The sequence below is a fragment of the Caenorhabditis elegans genome, chromosome V (genome assembly GCF_000002985.6).
Source record: "Caenorhabditis elegans chromosome V".
NCBI lineage: Eukaryota > Metazoa > Nematoda > Chromadorea > Rhabditida > Rhabditidae > Caenorhabditis > Caenorhabditis elegans.
Window position 1 is genome coordinate 18533904 of NC_003283.11, and position 21003 is coordinate 18554906.

Below are 21003 nucleotides of genomic sequence, written 5' to 3' on the forward strand. Positions count from 1 at the left end.
ATTTTTTCGTATTTCCACGCGATTTTTGTAAAATAAAACCGTTTTTCAGGTGATTTTCAATGGAAAACAAACCGAAATTGCCAAAATCTGTGGAAAGTATCGAAAAAGCACGGCTGGATGAGGTAAAATCGGCGAAAATTGAATTTATACCTTTTTTTAAAATTAATTTTACGGCTCCCAGGGGGAAAAATACACATTTCCCACCGAATTTAACCTCAAAAACCGCCGATTTTATTGCAGAAATACGCGGAAACCGTGCAAATCTTCGAGGAATTCCACAAAATCGCGTGTCTCGGCGATTTGACGTCAATCTATCGGAGCCGCGCATGTTTTGCGGCTGAAAAACGCAAATCGGCACTTGTAAAGCCGGCAATCGACGTTTTTCGAGCATTTCCAGCGTCAAGACCCACAGTTTTTCACTATACGGGCCTTTTAATCCACGAGAGCGCTCATCACTGGTTCAACGCGCAGGAAAATGTGCAACAGGGTAAAAAATCATAAAAAATCACCTCAAAATACCCGAAAAACCCGGAAAATTGATCCAAAATCCATAAAATCGATAAAATTTGCAGTTTCCAACATCACCATCGTCAACGAAGCCACGTGTGAACTACTGGATTTTTATATGAAATTTTTCGCGGAAACCGATGGAAATAGTGGTCTAGAAGAGTGTCTGCAGGTTAAAATTTTAATTTTGGAGTGAAAAATATGGAAAATTCACGAAAAATTACCCTCAAATCGTTTTTTTTCCCAGAAACCTGACCAAAAACCGTAGTTTGTAGTATAGGTGCCAGACTACAAACTACAAAAATATTGTAGTTTGTAGTGTGTGTAGTCTGTAGTCTAAAAAGCCAAAAACCCCAAAAACTAGAGAAAATCGAACCAAAATCCGAAAAAAAAATGCAGAATTCTAAACTACAAACTATAATTTTGACAAGATTTGATTATTTTGTAGATTGTAGTTTGTAGTTTGTAGTTTGTAGTTTGTAGTTTGCAGTCTAGAAAGGTTCACTTTTGCGAAATTTAAAAAAGTGAAAAAAAATTTCAAAAAAAAAATGTTTTTTTGGGAATTTTTCAAATTCTGGCCTATTTCGATTTTTAATTAAAAAAAATCGAATTTTGGCCTAAAAATCCCAAAAAAAAAAGCCTAAAAATCCAACAAAAAAAAAGCCTAAAAATCGCTTTAAAAAAGCCTAAAAATCCCTTCAAAGAAGCCCAAAAAATCCCAAAAAAAGCCTGAAAATCCAAAAAAAAAAAAGCCTAAAAAGCCCAAAAACAAAGCCAAAAAAACCCCAAAAAAACCCCAAAAAAAAAGCCTAAAAAACCCCAAAAAAAGCCTAAAAAATCCGAAAAAAAGCTTAAAAATCCAAAAAAGCCTAAAAAGCCCAAAAAAAAGCCTAAAAATCCCTCAAAAACAACCTAAAAATCCCAAAAAAAAAAGGGTGAAAAGTCCAACAAAAAAAAAGCTTAAAAAGCCTAAGAAACCCAAAAAAGCCCAAAAAAAGCCTAAAAAGCCTAAAAAACCCCATATCTTTTTGCAGTGGCTCTGTGAAATATGCTCCGAACTCTCGTCGAAAAACACTGGCCGCCCCTTAAAAAAGCCTAAAAATCCCTTAAAAAAACCTAAAAATCCCTTTAAAAAAGCCTAAATAATCCCTTTAAAAAAGCCTAAAAATCGCTTTAAAAAAGCCTAAAAAACTCCTAAAAAAGCCTTAAAAATTCAAAAAACCCTAAAAAACCCAAAAAAAGCCTAAAAATCCAAAAAAAAAGCCTAAAAAGCCCAATAAAAAGCCTAAAAAATAAAAATAAAAGCCTAAAAAATAAAAATAAAAAGCCTAAAAATCCCTTGAAAAAAAGCCTAAAAAGCCCAATAAAAAGCCTAAAAAATAAAAATAAAAGCCTAAAAAATAAAAATAAAAAGCCTAGAAATCCCAAAAAAAAAGCCTAAAAAACTCCTAAAAAAGCCTTAAAAGTTCAAAAAATCCCAAAAAAAAAGCCTAAAAAACTCCTAAAAAAGCCTTAAAAATTCAAAAAATCCCAAAAAAAATGCTTAAAAATCACAAAAAAAGCCTAAAAATCTAAAAAAAAAACCTAAAAATTCCTTAAAAAAGCCTAAAAAGTCCAAAAAAAGCCGGAAAAGCCCAAAAAAGCCCACAAAAAGGCCAAAAAAACCTCATATCTTTTTGCAGTGGCTCTGTGAAATATGCTCCGAGCTCTCTTCGAAAAACGCTGGCCGCCCCGCAATGCTTCCGGCTCAACAAAACGCTGAAATCCTTCAAATCTGGAAATCGAATGACGTCATCGACAAGCTTCTCTCCCTTCTGAGCATTTGTGTGACGTCATCGTTGGCTCAGAACTCTGTCGGCTGTATGCGGGCTCTTTTTGAAGCTTCACGACACGGACAACACTTTAGCTGGATTTGGCTTCACATTGCGTGCGTGAATTGAGCCAAAAATCGTTGAAAATTAGCCAAAAAATGGTGAATTTTCGCCAAAAATTGGCCAAAATTGACCCAAAATTCGTGAAAAACCAAAATTTTAGCCAAATTTTCGTCAAAAATTCGAATTCTACGCTAAAATTTACCTCTAGATCCCAATTTTTAAGGCTTTAGTGCAATTTTCCGTCAAATCTGGTGTTTTGGGTTACTGTAGCGTGGTGTTTGCGTACCCGACACCGAATTTGACGGAATTTTGCACTAAAACGCTGAAAATTAAGGTATAGAGGTAATTTGGCATGGAGCATCCGAATTTAGCATTGGTTTTCCAAAATTTTAAGGTTTGGGCCAAGTTTCTTGGCTTGAATTTGAATAATCAGCACTTTAAACTTAAAATTTCGGATTTTCAAGTTAAAATTCGAATTCCCCGCGGTAAATTACCCCCTAACCCCAGTTTTCAGAGCTCTTGTGCAAATTGTCGTCAAATCTGGTGTTTTGGGTTACTGTAGCTCGGTGTTTGCGGACTTGGCACCTGATTTGACGGAATTTTGCACTAAAATTCTGAAAATCGGGGGTTAGAGGTAATTTGGCACGGTGAATTCGAATTTTGCATTAGTTTTCCAAAATTTTCAGGTTTGGGCTAATTTCTTAGTCCAAAATTGAAAATTTTGAATTTTCAGCCCCTAACTTTTGAAATTTCGAAAAATCAAGTTTAAATTCGAATTCCCCGCGGTAAATTACCCCCTAACCCCAGTTTTCAGAATTTTAGTGCAAAATTCCGTCAAATATGGTGTCTGGTACGCAAACACCACGCTACAGTAACCCAAAACACCGGATTTGACGGAAGTTTGCACTAAAATTCTAAAAATCAAGGGTCAGGGGTAATTTGCCAAGGCGAATTCAAATTTCGCACTGATTTTTCAAAATTTTACCAATTGGGCCCAGTTTTCGTCGGCCTAAAAAGACCGAATTTTTGGGGTCTAAATCCGAAAATTTCCCAATTTTTTTACAATTTCAGAACCCTACTCCAAGGCTCAATCATCACACATTTACTGGAATCGGGTGCCGAGCAATTCCGCACCTACGTCATTGAAATTTCAAGCCGAAAAACGGTCCAAACGGGCGGTCCGGCCGTGTTGAACATTATTCAGACAGAGTACGAGCACAAATTTCGCGCGATTTCCGACGTTTTCAACTTTTTGATGCAAAAACGGAATCCCGAGCTGCAGGAGGCCGTTAGCCAGCTTATTGTGGTAAAAATCGCAAAATTTTGACCCAGAAATCGAAAAATTCGCAAAATTTTGACCCAGAAATCGAAAAATTCGCAAAATTTTGACCCAAAAATCGAAAAATTCGCAAAATTTTGACCCAAAAATCGGCCAAACATAGTTGAAATTTTTGTAGTTTGTAGTCTTTGTAGTGCAAACTACAACTACAAAGACTACAAACTATACAATTTTGCAGGACAGTCTCGACTTCAAGCCGGCGGCAGGCCGAGGCGGCGGCTCGGTAAATCGCCTCGGATTCGCCTTTTTCTTCAAACTCGTCACGTGCTCGCTGAAAACTTTGCAGATTTTGGTCAATACGAATTGTCATTTGAGTACGTGCCTGCCTACGTGCCTACCTGCCTGCCTGCTTGCCTAGCTACGTGCCTGCCTACCCCTACCTGCTTGACTACCTGGTTTAGCTGCCTGGATACCCGCCTACCTAATGCCTACCTACCTCCCTGCCTGACTGCCTACATGCCTAGCTACACTACCTGGTTAGCTGCCTTGGTACCCGCCTGCCTAATGCCTGCCTACATGCCTACCTACGTGCCTACAGGCCTACAGGCCTACCTACCTACCTGCCTGCCTGCTTGACTACCTAGTTTAGCGTCCTTGATACCCTCCTGCCTGAGGTCTACCTACCTAGCCTGCCTATCTACCTGCCTACACACCCACCTGCTTGCCTAGCTACTTACCTACCTACCTGCCTGCTTTCTTGCCTTCCTGGTTTTGCTGCCTTGATAGCCGCCTACCTAAGCGCCTACCTGCCTACCTACATTTTTGCCTGCCTACCTATCTACCTACCTACCTACCTACCAACATGCCTCCCTAGCCTCCCATTAAGTTGCCTTGGCTGCCTAGCATGGCTAGCCTGCCTAGCCTGTCTATGTATCTGCCTACCTACCTGCCTGCCTACACGATGCCTATGTGTCTGCCTACGTGCCTCGCTTACCTACCTGAGCGCCTACCTGCCTGCCTTTGAACTGCCTAGCCTGCCTACCTACTTACCTGCCTGCCTACAGGCCTACCTGCCTACCTACAGGCCTGCCTAGCCTGCCTATGTATCTGCCTCCCTGTCTAGCTACCTACCTAAGTGCCTACCTACCTAGCCTCCTATATATCTGCCTACTTACCTGCCTGCCTACACGTTGCCTATGTGCCTGCCTACCTGCCTGCCTACGTGCCTGACTGCACGTTTTTTCGTTTTTTTATCCGATTTTTTCCCGATTTTTTCAAAAATATTTCCAGTCACCCCATTCAACGTAATTCGTGCAATTCGACAAGTTCAAACCGTCGAAAAGTCCCTAATACTCCCGGCAATCACATTTTCCGATTTTATCAAACAAATTGTGGAAGACGTCGACCCAATCACTCATGGAATCATTTTTGAGCTGCTCGTCGAGCTCGTCTATAATCCCGCAGTTTTTGAGGGTAATTTTAGGCGAAAATCTGGAAAAATGCCGATTTTTTAAGCCAAAAATCGAGAATTTTCGAAAAATTCTGATTTTTTGAGCCAAAAACTGATTTTTTGAGCCAAAATTCGAGAATTTACCGAAAATTCCGATTTTTTGAGCCAAAAAACTGAAATTTTCCAGAAAAAAAATCGCAACTTTCTACGTAGGATTTTGCGATTTTTCCAACTTTTTAGGCGAAAATCTGCCGGAATTTCGAGAATCCAACGAGAAAATCCGAGCCGACTGCTTCCCGGTGCTCGACGTGATGATTAGCCGTATTATACGAATTGCTCACTCGGCTGGAGGCTACAAGTGCTCGTCACTACACCCGGCTATTCAGCTTTACTCGTCCGGCGAAAAACTCCAATTTATTATCGATTCGGCGAAAAATTGCACTGATAATTTGCAAATGTACGCGAGAAAATTCGGCCTAAACTTGGCCCAAACTTTGGAATTTTGAAAATCTGAGTTCAAATTTGGATTCTCCGTTGCAAATTACCCCTACGCCGGGATTTTCAGAATTTTCGCGTGAAATTCCGTCAAATTTGGTGTCGGGTACGCAAACACCGCACTACGGAACCCAAAACACCGGATTTGACGCAATTTTGCACAAAATCGCTGAAAATTGGTAGTTTGCAGTGATTTTCAGTGGAAAATTCGAATTTCAACTTGAAAATCTGAAATTTTGAGTTTGAAGTGCAGAAATTTTAGATTTTTTCCCATTTTGACTCTGGAAACTTGGCTCAAACTCCTGATTTTCGCGAAATTAATGTGAAATTTGAATTCGCAGTTGCAAATTACCCCTAACCCCTGATTTTCAGAATTTTTGTGCAAAATCCCGTCAAATTTGGTGCCGGGTACGCAAACACCACGCTACAGTAACTCAACACACCGGATTTGACGACATTTTGCACAAAATTCTTGAAAATTGATGGCTGGAGGTAATTTTGCGTGAGGAATTCGAATTTCAACTGGAAAATCTGAAAATTTTAGTTTCAAAGCCTGAAATTCAGATTTTTCCAAATTCAAACCATGAAACTCGGCCCAAACTTCCGAATTTCGAAAATCTGAGTTCAAATTCGGATTCCCCGTGGTAAATTACCCCCTCATCTCAGTTTTCAGAGCCCTAGTGCAAAATGTCGTCAAATCGGGTGTTTTGGGTTACTGTAGCGCGGTGTTTACGTACCCGACACTTAATTTGACGGGATTTTGCACTAAAATTCTAAAAAATTGGGGTTTCGGGGTAATTTACCACGGGAAATCCGATTTTGAGCTTAGATTTTCGAAATTTCGAAGTTTGGGCCAAGTTTTCGATCTAGAAATTTCAATTTTTGCAGGACTTCATCAATAATTCGTCATCTCCACGCGATTTCCATCGCTTTTGACGAATCAAAAGCCGCCGAAATTGCTCTCCGCTTCCTTATGACTACAGATTTCGGGGATTCCAAAAAAGTTGGTAAAAATCCCGAAATTTGGCCTAAAACAGCCGACTTTTATCGATTTTTCGAGTAAAATCGCCCAAAATTATCGATTTTTCCCCAATTTTCAGCTGGAAATCCTGATGGCCTACCTCTCGGCTACCGTACCCTTCTACCCACAAATGCTAGCCAAGATGTGGGCAGAGTTTGGCGGGCTCCGCGAGCTCATCGCCTTCTCGTTCGACCCGGAATCCCCGCTGAAACGCGACAGCATCCACGTTCACATGAACCTTTTGCACAATTTCCGAACGATTTTCGACTGGGAACTGCACACGGCGCCGGCCGCACCGAAAAACTCTTACGGATTCTGGAAATTGTATCCGGGACAGCACATTGGTTCGGTGCTCAACACGATTTTGACGAATACCGTCAAAATTTGCTGGGAACTGCAGGAAGTTCGTTGGAAATTGGAAAAATTCAGAAAAGCGGCTGAAAATTGACTGAAAATCAACTTTCTACACCAAAAACTTGGCCCAAACTGCAAAATTTTGAAATTTTGAGTTTAAATTCGAATTTCCCATGAAAAATAACCTCTAGCCGCCAATTTTCAGAATTTTAGTGCAAAATTCCGTCAAATTTGGTGCCGGGTACGCAAACACCATGCTACAGTAACCCAAAACACCGGATTTGACGACATTTTGTACTAGAGCTCTGGAAATCGGGGCTCAGGGGTAATTTTTGGTGGGGAATCCGAATTTCGACTTGAAAATCTAAAATTTTGAGCTTAAAGTTCTGAAAATCCAGATTTTGCCCATTTTGACTTATGAAACTTGGCCCAAACTACAAATTTTCGCAAAATACATGTGAAATTCGAACTCCCCGTGGTAAATTACCCCTAGTCCCCAATTTTTAGAATTTTAGCGCGAAATTCCGTCAAATCAGATGTCAAGTCCGCAAACACCGCGCTACAGTAACCCAAAACACCGGATTTGACGACATTTTGCACAAAATTCTTGAAAATTGGGGTTTCGGAGTAATTTGGGATGGAGAATTCGAATTTCAACATGATTTTTCAAAATTTCAGACCTAAAAGCCTAAAATTTAGTTAATTTACCCATTTTTTCAGGCCAACAAGCTCTCCGAAGTGATAACAATTTATCGATTGGTCACCAAACTGATAGAAGGCGTTTGCCAATCGAACAGCACCGGCCGCACCGCCGCCGATCAAAATGTGAAAAATTCGCGAAAAATGGTGATCACACTGTCTCAGATGTACAAATTGATGGCACAATTCGCGATTTTGCTGAAAAATGCGCTTTTGTTGGTTGGAAGAGGTGAAAATATCGAAAAACTAATGAAATATTCGAATTCTACGCTAAAAGTTACCCCGAGAACTCAATTTGCGGGGAGTTTGTGCAATTTTGCGTCAAATCTGGTGTTCCGGGTTACTGTAGCGCGGTGTTTTCGGACCTCACACCAAATTTGACGGAATTTTGCACAAAAACTCTGAAAATTAAGGGTTAGAGGTAATTTGACACGGTGAATTCGAATTTGAAGTTATTTTACCAAAATTTTGATTTTTGGGCCTAAAATCTCGGCCCAAAATCATAAAATTTGGATTTTCAGGCCCTAATTTTTATAATTTCGAAAAATAAAGTTCAAATTCAAATTCCCTGGGCCAAATTACCCCTAACCCACAATTTTCAGCGACTTTGTGCAATTTTGCGTCAAATCTGGTGTTTTGGGTTACTGTAGCCTGGTGTTTGCGGACTTGACACCTGAATTGACGCAATTTTGCACAAAAACTCTGAAAATTAAGGGTTAGAGGTAATTTGACACGGTGAATTCGAATTTGAAGTTATTTGGCCGAAATTTTGCTTTTTGGGCCTAAAATCTCGGCCCAAAGTCATAAAATTTGGATTTTCAGGCCCTAATTTTCAAAATTTCGAAAAATAAAGTTCAAATTCGAATTCCCTGGGCCAAATTACCCCTAACCCTCAATTTTCAGGAATTTTGTGCAATTTTGCGTCAAATCTAGTGTTCCGGGTTACTGTAGCTAGGTGTTTGCGGACTTGACACCAAATTTGACGGAATTTTGCACAAAAACTCTGAAAATCGTGGTTTAGGGGTAATTTGACACGGGAAACTCGAATTTCGCATTGGTTTTTCAAAATTTTACAGTTTGGGCCTAGTTTTCGGCCTAGAAAATCCGAATTCGGGCCTAAATAAGCCTAAATTTGCAATTTTTCAGATCTTCCCGATGGAATTGTGATTTTCGAGGAGCTCCGTGCCCAGTGCTTATATTTCTTGTTCGGAAACCACCTCGACCCGCAACTTTCCCGCTTTTCGCCGGTTTTTGTTCAAATTTTCGTCCAGTCGTGCTACGCGGACGCGAAAAAACTCTTCCACGAGCCCATCATCGATCACGGCTTGGAGCAACTTTTAGATGAAACTCAGGGTCTTGGCCGGATTTTGGATATGCAGGAGCTTGTCGATGGACCATCTGTGATCGGACAGCTGAAATCGCTGAAAATGCGAGATTCCGCGTTGGCAATGCTTCATACGGGACAGTTGAAGCGGCGGCGGCTTCTCGAGGACCCGGTTACTGTGGAAAATGTACGGGATTATCGATTTTTGCCCTCAAAATTTGAAAAATCGCCGAAAATTGAGTTTCGTGGTGCCAGAAACTTGGCCCAAACTTTTAAAATTTGAAATTTGGAGTTGAAATTCAGATTCTCCGTATCAAATAACCTCTAATCTCCAAAATTAAGAATTTTAGTCGAAAATCCCGTCAAATTTGGTGTCCGGGTACGCAAACACCACGCTACAGTAACCCAAAACACCAGATTTGACGCAAAATTGCACTAGAGCTCTGAAAACAGCGGATTATTGGTAATTTTGGCTGGGGAATTCGAATTTTGACTCAATTTTTCGAAATTTTCGGCATAAAGTGCTGAAATTTCAGATTTTTCAAAAATTCAAGCCTAAAACTTGGCCCAAACTCCGAAATCTCTTAAATCTGAGTTCAAATTCGATTTTCCCGTGGCAAATTACCCCGAACCCCCCTGATTTTCATAATTTTTGTGCAGAATCCCGTCAAATATGGTGTCTGGTACGCAAACACCGGGCTACAGTAACCCAAAACACAGGATTTGACGCAAAAGTGCACAAAACCTTTGAAAATATCGGTTTAGGGGTAATTTGCAACTGCGAATTCAAATTTCACATTAATTTCGCGAAAATCAGGAGTTTGAGCCAAGTTTCCAGAGTCAAAATGGGAAAAAATCTAAAATTTCTGCACTTCAAACTCAAAATTTATGAAAAATTTTTTTTTTTCAAATTTCAAAATTTTCAATTTCTTTCAGGAAAACGCTACACAGCGTGTCTACGTGGTCCTAGACGCCATCCGCCTAATGTGTACTTCCGGAAAGCTGGAAATTCGTATCGGATGCAGTAAGCACCTGGCTCAGGCACTACTGCAGACAATCTGCAAAGATTCACTTATGAGTGATATGCGATTCGATGAATGGGATAGTGAAGCCGAATTTATTCATCGGTGAATATTCTGGAAATTGGCCGGAAAAAATTTGAAAAAATTTGGAAAAATTTGACAAAATTTGGAAAAAATTAAGATTTTTTGAAAACAAATTTATATTTAGACATTTTTCCACACGTGATTATCAATATTTTTTTTTTGAAAAAAAAATCAATAAACTTGAAGAAAAATCGATATTCCTGAAATTTTTTGTTTTTTTCTGAAAAAAATCCAATTTTTTAAACATAAAACTGTTTATGCCCGAATTTTCTGTAAAAATCGATAATTTCGATCTAAAATTTAAAAAAATCGAAAAAAAACAACGATAACCCAACAATTTTCAAAAATTTTCGAAAATTTCATTAAAAAATCCGAAAAAAAGTTTTTCGAAAAAATCGATTTTTTTCAAAATTTTGCTAAAAATTGATAATTTCCATCTAAAATTTCTGCCAAGCAGCCTCTAATAAATGCCGAGTGTACAGACTCCGCCCCTTTTTCGCGTTTTTTCGCGTTTTTTTTGGCTTGCGAAAAAATGTCACACTACGTTTTCATTAATAACTCCAGAGCCGTGTGACTTCATGTTCTAATATTTGAAATCCTACTAGAAATATTTTGCCCCACGGTGGAGCAGAAAACGGCACTAAGTTCGGAGCAAAACTGAGCCCAGGGCGGCTTTCCCCAGTTTGAAAAAATTTTTTGTTGCTCTTTTTACCCCCAAAAAAGCATGTTTTAATTGAATTAAAATTCGGGTTTTGCTCGGTTTTGTTTCAAATTTCTGTGCAAGATACTACTCAGAGAGACTGATTTTTTGAAAGAAAGTTTGAGTTCATAAGTGCAAATGGAAAAAGTTGTGATAAAACAAAAGGCCAAAAAATGGCATTTTGCCAAAAAAAAATTGTTTTCCGAAAAAGTAGTTTTTCGTCATTATCTCAAGTTCTACTTCATCTTTTTTGATATTTTTTTTGTTTACCCCACGTACAAAAGTACGCTGAACACGATTTTTCACTCAGAATTAGAAAAAGTTCTATGAGTCGGCCGAGCAAGACGAATAAGTGCCAAATTTTGCACACTTTCCCATTTTTGCGAATTTACTTTTTCAATCATAACTCGGTCAGTTTTCAAGTTTTCTTAGTTTTCTAAAAAATGACGTGTAGGTCTCATCAAGACGCATCGAGACATATAAAATTTGTAAAAAGTTCAGTGGGAAAATTTTTCAAGAAAAAAATAATTCAAAAATTTTGTACTGGGGGGAGTGGTTTCCTGGGTCCCCTGAACATTTTTTCCACTAAAGTTTCGCGGAATGTATTTTTAATTCATAGTTTTTGATTTTATTTAATGGAAGATGAAGTTTCGTCGCGTTAGCAATGCTCTGCCAAGAGATATTATTTTTTTTAATTTTCAGGCCAAAACTTGTTTTTTTCTATACATCTGTCTGTGTACAAGATATAGCCCTCAACTGTACGTCTCCTTTTCGGGAATTCAATAATGAGTACAATCCTGTAATAAAATTTTCAAAAAATAGGTTTCCCGCTGACTTATCAGTGATAAACGGTTTTCGAACGTCTTTCCCCAAATAGTCATAATTGAAGAAAGCGGAATCGAAAGACGACTTCCTCCAGAAAATTTTCTTCCCTCCATCCCATTTTGAGGAGTCTCCCGCATGGCCGAGTGGTTAGTGCGTATTTCTGCAGAAATTTTGGTAGTTGGTTCAATTCTACCAACTGACGAACTTTTTTGTTTTTTGTGAGTAATCGGGATTCGAATAGAAATACTCGATTTTATACAAAATATGGGTACGTCTCCCCCAATATAAACCCTCCTAAAACTTCAATCAATCAAAACTCAGCTTTAACTGATTCATCGGGTGCATCTGTTTTTGGTCAAACCGAACTCAAAAAACAAGAAGACTCCCATTGACCTACTGAAATTTTCACGAACCCTCTAACAGGTTCGAGGCGAAGCCGAGAGCCTACGCCCGGCAAGGGGACTCGCCTTACACCCCCTACAACTGGCGGGCCCGCAGGGCCCGCTAGTCATGAAAAAATCGATAATTCAAAAATTTTCAAAAAAATCGATTTTTTCTAAATTTTTCAAAAACAAAATCGAAAATTTCATGAAAAATTCGAAAAAAAATCGATAATTCAACAATTTTCAAAAAAATCGATTTTTTTTCTAAATTTTTCAAAAAAATCGATTTTTTCAAAATTTTTCGAAAATTTCATGAAAAATTCGAAAAAATCGATAATTCAAAGATTTTCAAAAAAAATCGATTTTTTCAAAAATTTTCCAGAAAAATCGAAAATTTCATGAAAAATTCGAAAAAATCGATTTTTTTCTAAATTTTTTAAAAAAAAATCGATAATTTAATGAAAATTTCGAAAAAAATCGATAATTCAACAATTTTCAAAAAAATCAATTTTTTTCAAAATTTTTCGAAAAAATCGATTTTTTCAAAATTTTTCCAGAAAAATCAATTTTTTTCAAAATTTTTCGAAAAAATCGATTTTTTCTAAATTTTTCAAAAACAAAATCGAAAATTTCATGAAAAATTCGAAAAAAAATCGATAATTCAACAATTTTCAAAAAAATCGATTTTTTTTCTAAATTTTTCAAAAAAATCGATTTTTTCAAAATTTTTCGAAAATTTCATGAAAAATTCGAAAAAATCGATAATTCAAAGATTTTCAAAAAAAATCGATTTTTTCAAAAATTTTCCAGAAAAATCGAAAATTTCATGAAAAATTCGAAAAAATCGATTTTTTTCTAAATTTTTTAAAAAAAAATCGATAATTTAATGAAAATTTCGAAAAAAATCGATAATTCAACAATTTTCAAAAAAATCAATTTTTTTCAAAATTTTTCGAAAAAATCGATTTTTTCAAAATTTTTCCAGAAAAATCGATTTTTTTCAAAATTTTTCGAAAAAATCGATTTTTTCTAAATTTTTCAAAAACAAAATCGAAAATTTCATGAAAAATTCGAAAAAAAATCGATAATTCAACAATTTTCAAAAAAATCGATTTTTTTTCTAAATTTTTCAAAAAAATCGATTTTTTCAAAATTTTTCGAAAATTTCATGAAAAATTCGAAAAAATCGATAATTCAAAGATTTTCAAAAAAAATCGATTTTTTCAAAAATTTTCCAGAAAAATCGAAAATTTCATGAAAAATTCGAAAAAATCGATTTTTTTCTAAATTTTTTAAAAAAAAATCGATAATTTAATGAAAATTTCGAAAAAAATCGATAATTCAACAATTTTCAAAAAAATCAATTTTTTTCAAAATTTTTCGAAAAAATCGATTTTTTCAAAATTTTTCCAGAAAAATCAATTTTTTTCAAAATTTTTCGAAAAAATCGATTTTTTCAAAATTTTTCCAGAAAAATCGATTTTTTCAAAATTTTTCGAACATTTCATGAAAAATTCGAAAAAAAATCGATTTTTTTTCCAATTTTTTCACCAAAAAACCAACCATTCCAGACACGTTGAAATCGCCCAACGCATCGCCCGTTCGCCGTTCTCCGACGGAATCCTGCGTATTCTTGCCGAAACTCGAAGTTTCGCCTACTGCCTGCCTATCATGAAGTCGAAGTTGGCCGTGCTGCTCAACGATACCGAAAAATTCCCCGAACACGTAGCAATTTCCGAGCCAACGCGGCAAAAGCTACAAAACTGGGTGTTTTTGGCGCAAAAAGGCGGGATTTTGCCCGGCAGACTGGCGCCGATTTGCGATTTGGAACAATTCTCCACGTGTCATGAGACACATTTGATGCTCGTCGAGATTTGGCGATTTTTTGTGGTAAAAATAGGAAAAATTTCGAAAATTTTTGAAAATTGACCCAAATTTTGATTTCCGCACCGCCAAAAACTTGGCCCAAACTCGAAATTTTTGAAATTTCGAGCCGATTTTTGAATTCTCCGTGGAAAATTACCTCGAACCCCTTGATTTTCAGAATTTTCCCGCAAAATCCCGTCAAATCAGGTGCCAAGTCCGCAAACACCACGCTACAGTAACCCAAAACACCGGATTTGACTCAAAATTGCACAAAATATCTGAAAATTGAGGGTTAGGGGTAATTTGACCCAGGGAATTCGAATTTGAACTTTATTTTTCGAAATTTTATAAATTAGCGCCTGAAAATCCAAATTTTATGATTTTGGGCCGAGATTTTAGGCCCAAAAAGCAAAATTTCGGCCAAATAACTTCAACTTCGAATACACCGTGTCAAATTACCTCTAACCCTTAATTTTCAGAGTTTTTGTGCAAAATTCCGTCAAATTTGGTGTCAAGTCCGCAAACACCGCGCTACAGTAACCCGGAACACCAGATTTGACGCAAAATTGCACAAAGTTGCTGAAAATTGGGGTTTCCGGGTAATTTTTCACGGGGAATCCGAATTTAAATTTTATTTTTCGAAATTTTGAAAATTAGGGCCTGAAAATCCAAATTTTACAATTTTGGGCCGAAATTTTAGGCCCAAAAATCAAAATTTTGGTAAAATAACTTCAAATTTGAATTCCCCGTGGTAAATTACCCCTAACTCCCAATTTTCAGAATTTTAGTGCAAAATTCCGTCAAATCAGGTGTGGGTTACGCAAACACCGCGCTACAGTAACCCGAAACACCAGATTTGACGGAATTTTGCACTAAAATTCTGAAAATTGGGCTGCGCTAAGGGGGGGGGGGAATTTGGGATGGAGAATTCAAATTTTCACCTGGTTTTTCGGAATTTTCAAGTTTTAAAGTCAGAAATGTCTTTTTTTTTTGTCCAAAAAATTCCGAATTTTTTCCAGGTCCGTCAGCTAAATACCGCCACAATCGACACATATCACATGGAAATTCTACGCGGTGACGTTGACGAGGGCCTGCCCGCCGAAAAAGAATCAATCGATAAAATCAATACTTCTGTCTTTAGAATTATCATTCAAAATCATTTGCCCGACTCGGCCCACTTGTTCCCGAAAATTTTCCCGTTGGAATTTGAATTTCTGAAATTGTGCAAAGTTGAATAGTTTTCGACTTTTCCCCCGAATCTCGCTGTTTTTTTGTTGTATTTTTATTTATTTATTTGTTTTTATAAACTTAATCTTTAAAAAAAAATTAAATTTTTCCTAAAATCTCGGTCCAAACTTCAAAATTTTGAAAATCTGACTTCAAAATCAGATTCTACGCGAAAAATCACTTCTAGCACGCAATTTTCAGAATTTTAGTGCAAAATGTCGTCAAATCGGGTGTTTTGGGTTACTGTAGCGTGGTGTTTGCGAACTTGGCTCCAAATTTGACGGGATTTTGGCCAAAAATTCTGAAAATCGGGGGTTAGGAGTTATTTAGCGCGGGGAATCGGAATTTGAGCTCAGGTTTGCAAAATTTTCCAGTTTGGGCCAAGTTTTTGTTCCAGATTGTCGAAACCCGAAATTTCAGTACTTTCAAACTTAAAATTCCAGATTTTCAAGTCGAAATTCGAATTCTCCATCAAAAACTACCCCTGAACCCGGATTTTCAGAGCTCTAGTGCAAAATGTCGTCAAATCGGGTGTTTTGGGTTACTGTAGCGTGGTGTTTGCGAACTTGGCACCAGATTTGACGGGATTTTGCACAAAAATTCTGAAAATTGTGGGTAGGGGGTAATTTACCACGCGGAGTTCGAATTTGAGCTTAATTTTTCGAAATTCCCAGATTTGGGCCAAGTTTTCGGTTTAAATTTTAGAAATTTCAGCCAATAAGCTGATTATTTCCCAAAATTGCCTCCTCAATCGGATTCCACGTTGAAGATCACCAACTGCTGGTAAAAGCAAGGCACAAAGCAACTTTTTGAAATTTTGGGCCTGAAATGGCCTGAAATGGCCTGAAACGGCCTGAAGTTCAAGTTTTTCGAATATAGTCGATATGGGTGTTAAATCAACACATTTTTTGCGTAGAATTCAATTTTTTAAGTAAAACAGCTTAAAATTGAAGAGTTTTTGTGAAATTTGAAGAAACAAATTTTCGAAAAAAATAATTATTTTTCATTTTTTTAACAAAAAGAAGTGAGAAAAATAAATTAATAGTAATAGTTATCTTTATGATCTTTGATGTCTCCAGTCATTGGTTGATCCTCAATTGAGCACCAATCCCTACCCCTGACCACTCGAACATATCCCGACTCAGCCCAATCGCCTCCCCAGGAGTTCTTGATAATCCAGTAGTCGTGACTTCTTCCACGGCTATCCTCAACGGTATCGTAACCCACAATTGCTCCGGCATGCCATTGAGTAGCTCTTCTACAATCGTCCTCAATGATCACTCCTTCTTTATATTCTTTGAATTGATCGCCGACTTTGAAATCTGGAATTTTTTTTTTTAATTTCGAGTTTTTTCGAAAAACTTGGAGTTTCTGCAGGTTTTCAGCTAGATTTTTGAATTACACGTTAAATTTGCAAAATTTTAACACCCATATCGACTATATTTCGATAAGTTTGGGTTTTGGGCCAATTTCAGGCCGATTCTAGGCCAAAACAGGCCTGAAAAGAAAGTACTTCATATTCAGCAAAACTTTTGAGTTGGTTATTTAATTTTCAAAATTTTGGCACCGACATCGATTTCGATCGGCAAATTTCGAGTTTCGGGCCGGTTTTAGGCCGGTTTAGGGTAAAATTGGCCTTGAAATGAAATGTTCCAAATATTTTCAAGTTTTCAATTGAATGGTAAAATTGTGACACCAAAACAAAAGAATTTTGAGTATTGAGCCGATTTCAGGCCGAAATAGGCCTGAAACAGGTCTTAAAATATAATTTACTGAAATATAGCCAAAATACTTGGCTTTTAATTGAAATTTTTTTTTGGTACACTAACATGGGCTATAGACTGAAAATTTTGAGTTTCAGGCCGATTTTAGGCCAATTTTAGGCCGTTTCAGGCCCAAATTTCAAATTTCTCCAAATATAGCCAATATGGATGTCAAAACTTTGCAAATTTTTAGGAGATTTTGAATTTAATAATTTCAAAACTCCCGGATGTCCCATGTCCCCCAGTTGGTCCCGCCGACTTACAGACAGCTACTGGGACCTTCCACTCGGTGAGCACCTGGATGATTTGTTCTTCGGCTCGGCGTGGGTTGATTACGGCAAAGTTGAAGGCTCTCTGAACAAAATTTGGTAGAAAATTAAAAAATTTGATTCTAAAAAAAGTAAAAATTTTGAAAAAAAAATTTTTGAAAAAAAAATTTTTTTTTTTGGAATTTTTTCAAATTTTCAAATTTCCAACTCACAGCCGGCACAATTCTGTCAGTTTCTCTTAAACGACATCTTCTGCCCTGGTTAGCCCGATTTTGATCGTAAGGATAGTCTTCATCTCCAGAAAGCCCATATTTCTTGACGTACTGGACTCCGAGGGTCAAGCTTCCTCCCTTACATCCCGGTGTTCCTTCCGTACCGCAATCACAAACCTCTTGGTCAGATAGGGACTGAAAATATTCAAAAATTTACATAGAAATTCAAAAATTCAGTGAAATTCTGAAATTCTGCCAAGTTTAACTGAAAAATTTGAAACTACCGTAACTTTGCCAATTTTTAAGATTTTTTTTAGTTTCAAACTGAAAATTGCGCCTAATTATATGATCTGCTATATTTGTAGTAGTCAATCATGAAAAAATGTCAGTTTTGAGGTTGTAAATGCGCTCCAATGAGAATTCTTACAAATTCTGTTGATTTTGACTAGAAAATTTGAAACATCCGTAAATAGGTCAATTTTCAAGATTTTCTTATTTTTAAAAAAGAAACTAGTGAAATAACATGTGATCTACACTAAATACATTGAAAATTTGAAAAAAAAAATTAGTTTTGGGCTTGCCAATGCGTTTCAATAAGAATATTTCAAAATTTCTCATTTTTTGACCCAAATTTGTGAAAAATCGTATCTTGGCCAGTTTTCAAGATTTTCTTATTTTTCCAAAAGAAACTAGTAGAGAAACATGTGATCTACATTAACTATGCACAAAAAAATAAGAGAAAAGTTAGTTTAGGGGTTGTAAATGCGCTCCAATGAGAACTCCTCAAAACTCTGTGTATTTTGACTAGAAAATTTGAAACATCCGTAATTTGGCCAATTTTCAAGATTTTCCAAATTTAAAAAACGTGTACAATACCAATTTTTGCAAAGTTTAATATTAAAATAGTCAAAGTCTAATAAAATTTAGTGTAAAAGCAGTAAACGCACTCCGCTGAGAACCTACTGAAAATTCGTTCAACTTCGCTTTAAACACTTGAAACTAACGTAACTTTGCCATTTTTCAAAATGGAAAACATAGCAAAAAATGTGATCTACGATATATTTACAGAAAAATAGAATTAAATTTCAGGCTAGAGGGTGTAAATGCGCTCCAACGGCAATGTTTTCTGTTTTCAAAAAAAAATCGAAAAATTCGAGTTTTCACGCCAATTTTTCACCGATTTTCCTCGAACTTTCACAGTTTTCATTCAAATTTTTCAAATAATTGTTTTATTTTTACCTTAAACTTTCCAGAATGTGCTGCATACACAGTCTCCACCAGTGCGGTGACCGCGAATCCCCAGCAACACGCACATTGCCCCTGATCCTTGATCGGGCCCACAATGTATCGCCCGTTGATTTTCTCGTTTCTCAAGTCGAAATAGTCTGGATAGCGTGTTGATCTACGCTTATGGCGTGTTTTATTCATGTCGGCCGCGCGAAAATCCGGTTTTTTCTTGTCGAAGTTGAGCATTGGGAGCCCTGTATTGTTGCTGGGCACTACATTGGACAAACGGCCGTGGAATTCGGCGGTGGATAGGTCAGAAAACTTGTTAATGCCAAATTGGGTGTCATATCCGGCTGCTTTTGACTTTGCGTTTAATCTGAAAAAAATTGAAAAAAAACCGAAAAAAAAAAATTTTTTTGAAATTTTTTTTCGAAATTTTTTATTCAAAAATTTCATTTTTAAACTCAAATTTAAAACATTTTCATTATGAAATTCGAAATCTACGCCTCAAATTACCCCTGTCCCGAAATTTTCAACGCTTTAGTGCAATTTTGCGTCAAATCTGGTGTTTTTGGTTACTGTAGCCTAGTGTTTGTGGACCTTACACCCAATTTGACGGAATTTTGCGCTAAATTTTTGAAAAACGGGGTTAGTGGTTATTTGCTACGTAGAATCCGAATTTCGACTCGAAATTTGAAAATTCTGAAGTTTGGGCCATGTTTTTTTTCACTTACTTATCGACATTGTTGTAGGATTTTACGAAATTATTGAATCTCTGCTGATTCTCCGACTCGTCCTTGTATTTTCGGTTGTACCTGTGAAAAATTATGTTTTTTTTCTCAAAAGTGGCTTAAAACGGCAACAATAAGATTTCTGAAAAATTTTAATAGAAATGTTCAATTATTTCTGAAAATCGAAATTTCAACACTTCAAAACCATTTTTTTTTTGAAAAATTATGTAAAAATTCGAATTCTCCACCCAAAATTACCCCTGCACCCTATTTTTCAACAATTTCGTGCGAAATGTCGTCAAATCCGGTGTTTTGGGTTACTGTAGCCTGGTGTTTGCGTACCCGGCACCCGATTTGACGGGATTTTGCACTAAAATTCTGAAAACTCAGGCGTAGGGGTTATTTGCTATGGGGAATCCGAATTTTTAATTGATTTTTCAAAATTTTGAAGTTTGGGCCAAGTTTTCGTTATTAAAAAAACTCACTTTTTTTTAAAATCCTCAAAAGCCTTGTAGAGCTTCTCCGGATGGTCCCGATCGATATTAATTTCAAAAAATTCGGGTTCTGTAATATTGATGGAAACTACCCCTGAAATGGGTAGAACCACCAGGAAAATCACGAAAACTTGCATTTTCGCGGCGAAATTTTGATTGCCTCGGGCTACGGTTGGCTTTTAAGCTTCCGAGTTTTATGGCCGAAATCGTAAAATTTTCCACTTTTTCGGGGGAAAAAGTTGGAAAGATCGGGGTGATTCTGCACATTTCGACATCGAATTTGTTGGGGTTCTTTTATAGATTTTTGGTGTTGACAGGGGGTTGAAAAATTAATTTATGAGCAAGTTATTGAAAATTTTGATTTTTTTCAAGCCTTGTTACATGAAAATTTGGAATCTTCATAAAATTTCCGTTTATTTGACCCCCATATTGGCTATATTCGAGGAAATTTGAATTTCAGACCAGTTTTAGGCCGTTTCGGGCTTTTTGGAGCCCAAATATCAATACACTCAGTTTAATGCCAGTGCGTTTGTAGTAATTTGCCAACTTGTATAAGGAACTACTAAATTGGTTATGTTTGCGGAAAATTGAATTTCAGACCAGTTTTAGGACAGTTCAGGCCGTTCTAGGCTTGAAAACAAATATTGACGGGTATATGTCGATAATTTCAGCAAACGTTTTTGAAAAATTTGAAACTGTGAAATAAAAGTTATTTAAAGGAAAGTTTTGTATTTCAGGCCATTTTCAGGCTCCGGGCCGTTTTTTGCCCAAAATTTCAAAGTTTGTAGAACATAGCCAATATGGGTTTCAAAACTAGGCAAATTTCATGAAGAACACGAATTTTGAGTTCATATTTCTCAAAATTTTACCGGGTGTCCCCGAATGTCCCATAGGTGTCCCATAAGTGTCCCACTCGTGGTTTTCAGGCTATATTTGTCAGAAGTTGCTCTTTTTTTACAGAAACACTTGCATAGATGTAGTTAAGCGTTTATATTGCAAATTAAAACATGAAAAATGGTTTAATTTTGAACGGTTCAAATATTTTTCCAAAAAAAATTTTTTTTTTAATGTACATGGCAATATTTTTTATATCATTTTTATGGATTTGACATTTACATCGGCTATATTTCAAGAAACTGGGCTTGTCGAAATGATTTGGACCGATTCGGGCCGTTTCAGGCCGTTTCAGGCCTGAAT

General features: G+C 36.8%; 2 protein-coding genes across 3 annotated transcripts; one reads left to right on the forward strand and one right to left on the reverse strand.

The window, feature by feature from the left end:
• Window positions 1-49: 49 nt before the first annotated feature.
• On the forward strand, window positions 50-15199 carry ints-5 (Integrator complex subunit 5). Of its 2 annotated transcripts, NM_075224.7 has the most exons (15): window positions 50-122; window positions 241-487; window positions 573-679; window positions 2190-2434; window positions 3453-3687; window positions 3899-4034; window positions 4951-5133; window positions 5351-5567; window positions 6494-6608; window positions 6706-7029; window positions 7701-7908; window positions 8826-9190; window positions 9940-10130; window positions 13589-13907; window positions 14903-15199. In NM_075224.7, the coding sequence occupies exons 1-15, from the start codon at window positions 60-62 to the stop codon at window positions 15119-15121; spliced, it is 3174 nt and encodes a 1057-aa protein (NP_507625.2). In that variant the 5' UTR covers window positions 50-59; the 3' UTR covers window positions 15122-15199. The 2 variants fall into 2 exon arrangements, 1 of the variants encoding a protein (NP_507625.2); NR_070171.1 differs by lacking the exon at window positions 7701-7908 and having other exon boundaries at window positions 60-122; window positions 14903-15121.
• A 900-nt stretch (window positions 15200-16099) lies between these two features.
• On the reverse strand, window positions 16100-19947 carry Y51A2D.8 (Cysteine proteinase). The gene is made up of 6 exons (NM_075226.8): window positions 19798-19947; window positions 19316-19396; window positions 18594-18957; window positions 17355-17549; window positions 17137-17227; window positions 16100-16432 (listed from the first exon to the last, which is right to left on the reverse strand). The coding sequence occupies exons 1-6, from the start codon at window positions 19941-19943 to the stop codon at window positions 16149-16151; spliced, it is 1161 nt and encodes a 386-aa protein (NP_507627.1). The 5' UTR covers window positions 19944-19947; the 3' UTR covers window positions 16100-16148.
• Between the last annotated feature and the right edge of the window lie 1056 nt (window positions 19948-21003).

What these genes read in the sequence shown, in the direction of transcription:
- ints-5 (NM_075224.7), top strand. Translation starts at nt 60, where the DNA reads ATGGAAAACAAACCGAAATTGCCAAAATCTGTGGAAAGTATCGAAAAA. An exon ending in CCGTTAGCCAGCTTATTGTG is followed by an intron (nt 3,688 to 3,898) that starts GTAAAAATCGCA and finishes ACAATTTTGCAG; the next exon opens with GACAGTCTCGACTTCAAGCC. An exon ending in ATTTCGGGGATTCCAAAAAA is followed by an intron (nt 6,609 to 6,705) that starts GTTGGTAAAAAT and finishes CCCAATTTTCAG; the next exon opens with CTGGAAATCCTGATGGCCTA.
- Y51A2D.8 (NM_075226.8), bottom strand. Translation starts at nt 19,943, where the DNA reads ATGCAAGTTTTCGTGATTTTCCTGGTGGTTCTACCCATTTCAGGGGTA. An exon ending in TTTGAGGATTTTAAAAAAAA is followed by an intron (nt 19,397 to 19,797) that starts GTGAGTTTTTTT and finishes AATTTTTCACAG; the next exon opens with GTACAACCGAAAATACAAGG. An exon ending in CACATTCTGGAAAGTTTAAG is followed by an intron (nt 17,550 to 18,593) that starts GTAAAAATAAAA and finishes GAATATTTTCAG; the next exon opens with TCCCTATCTGACCAAGAGGT.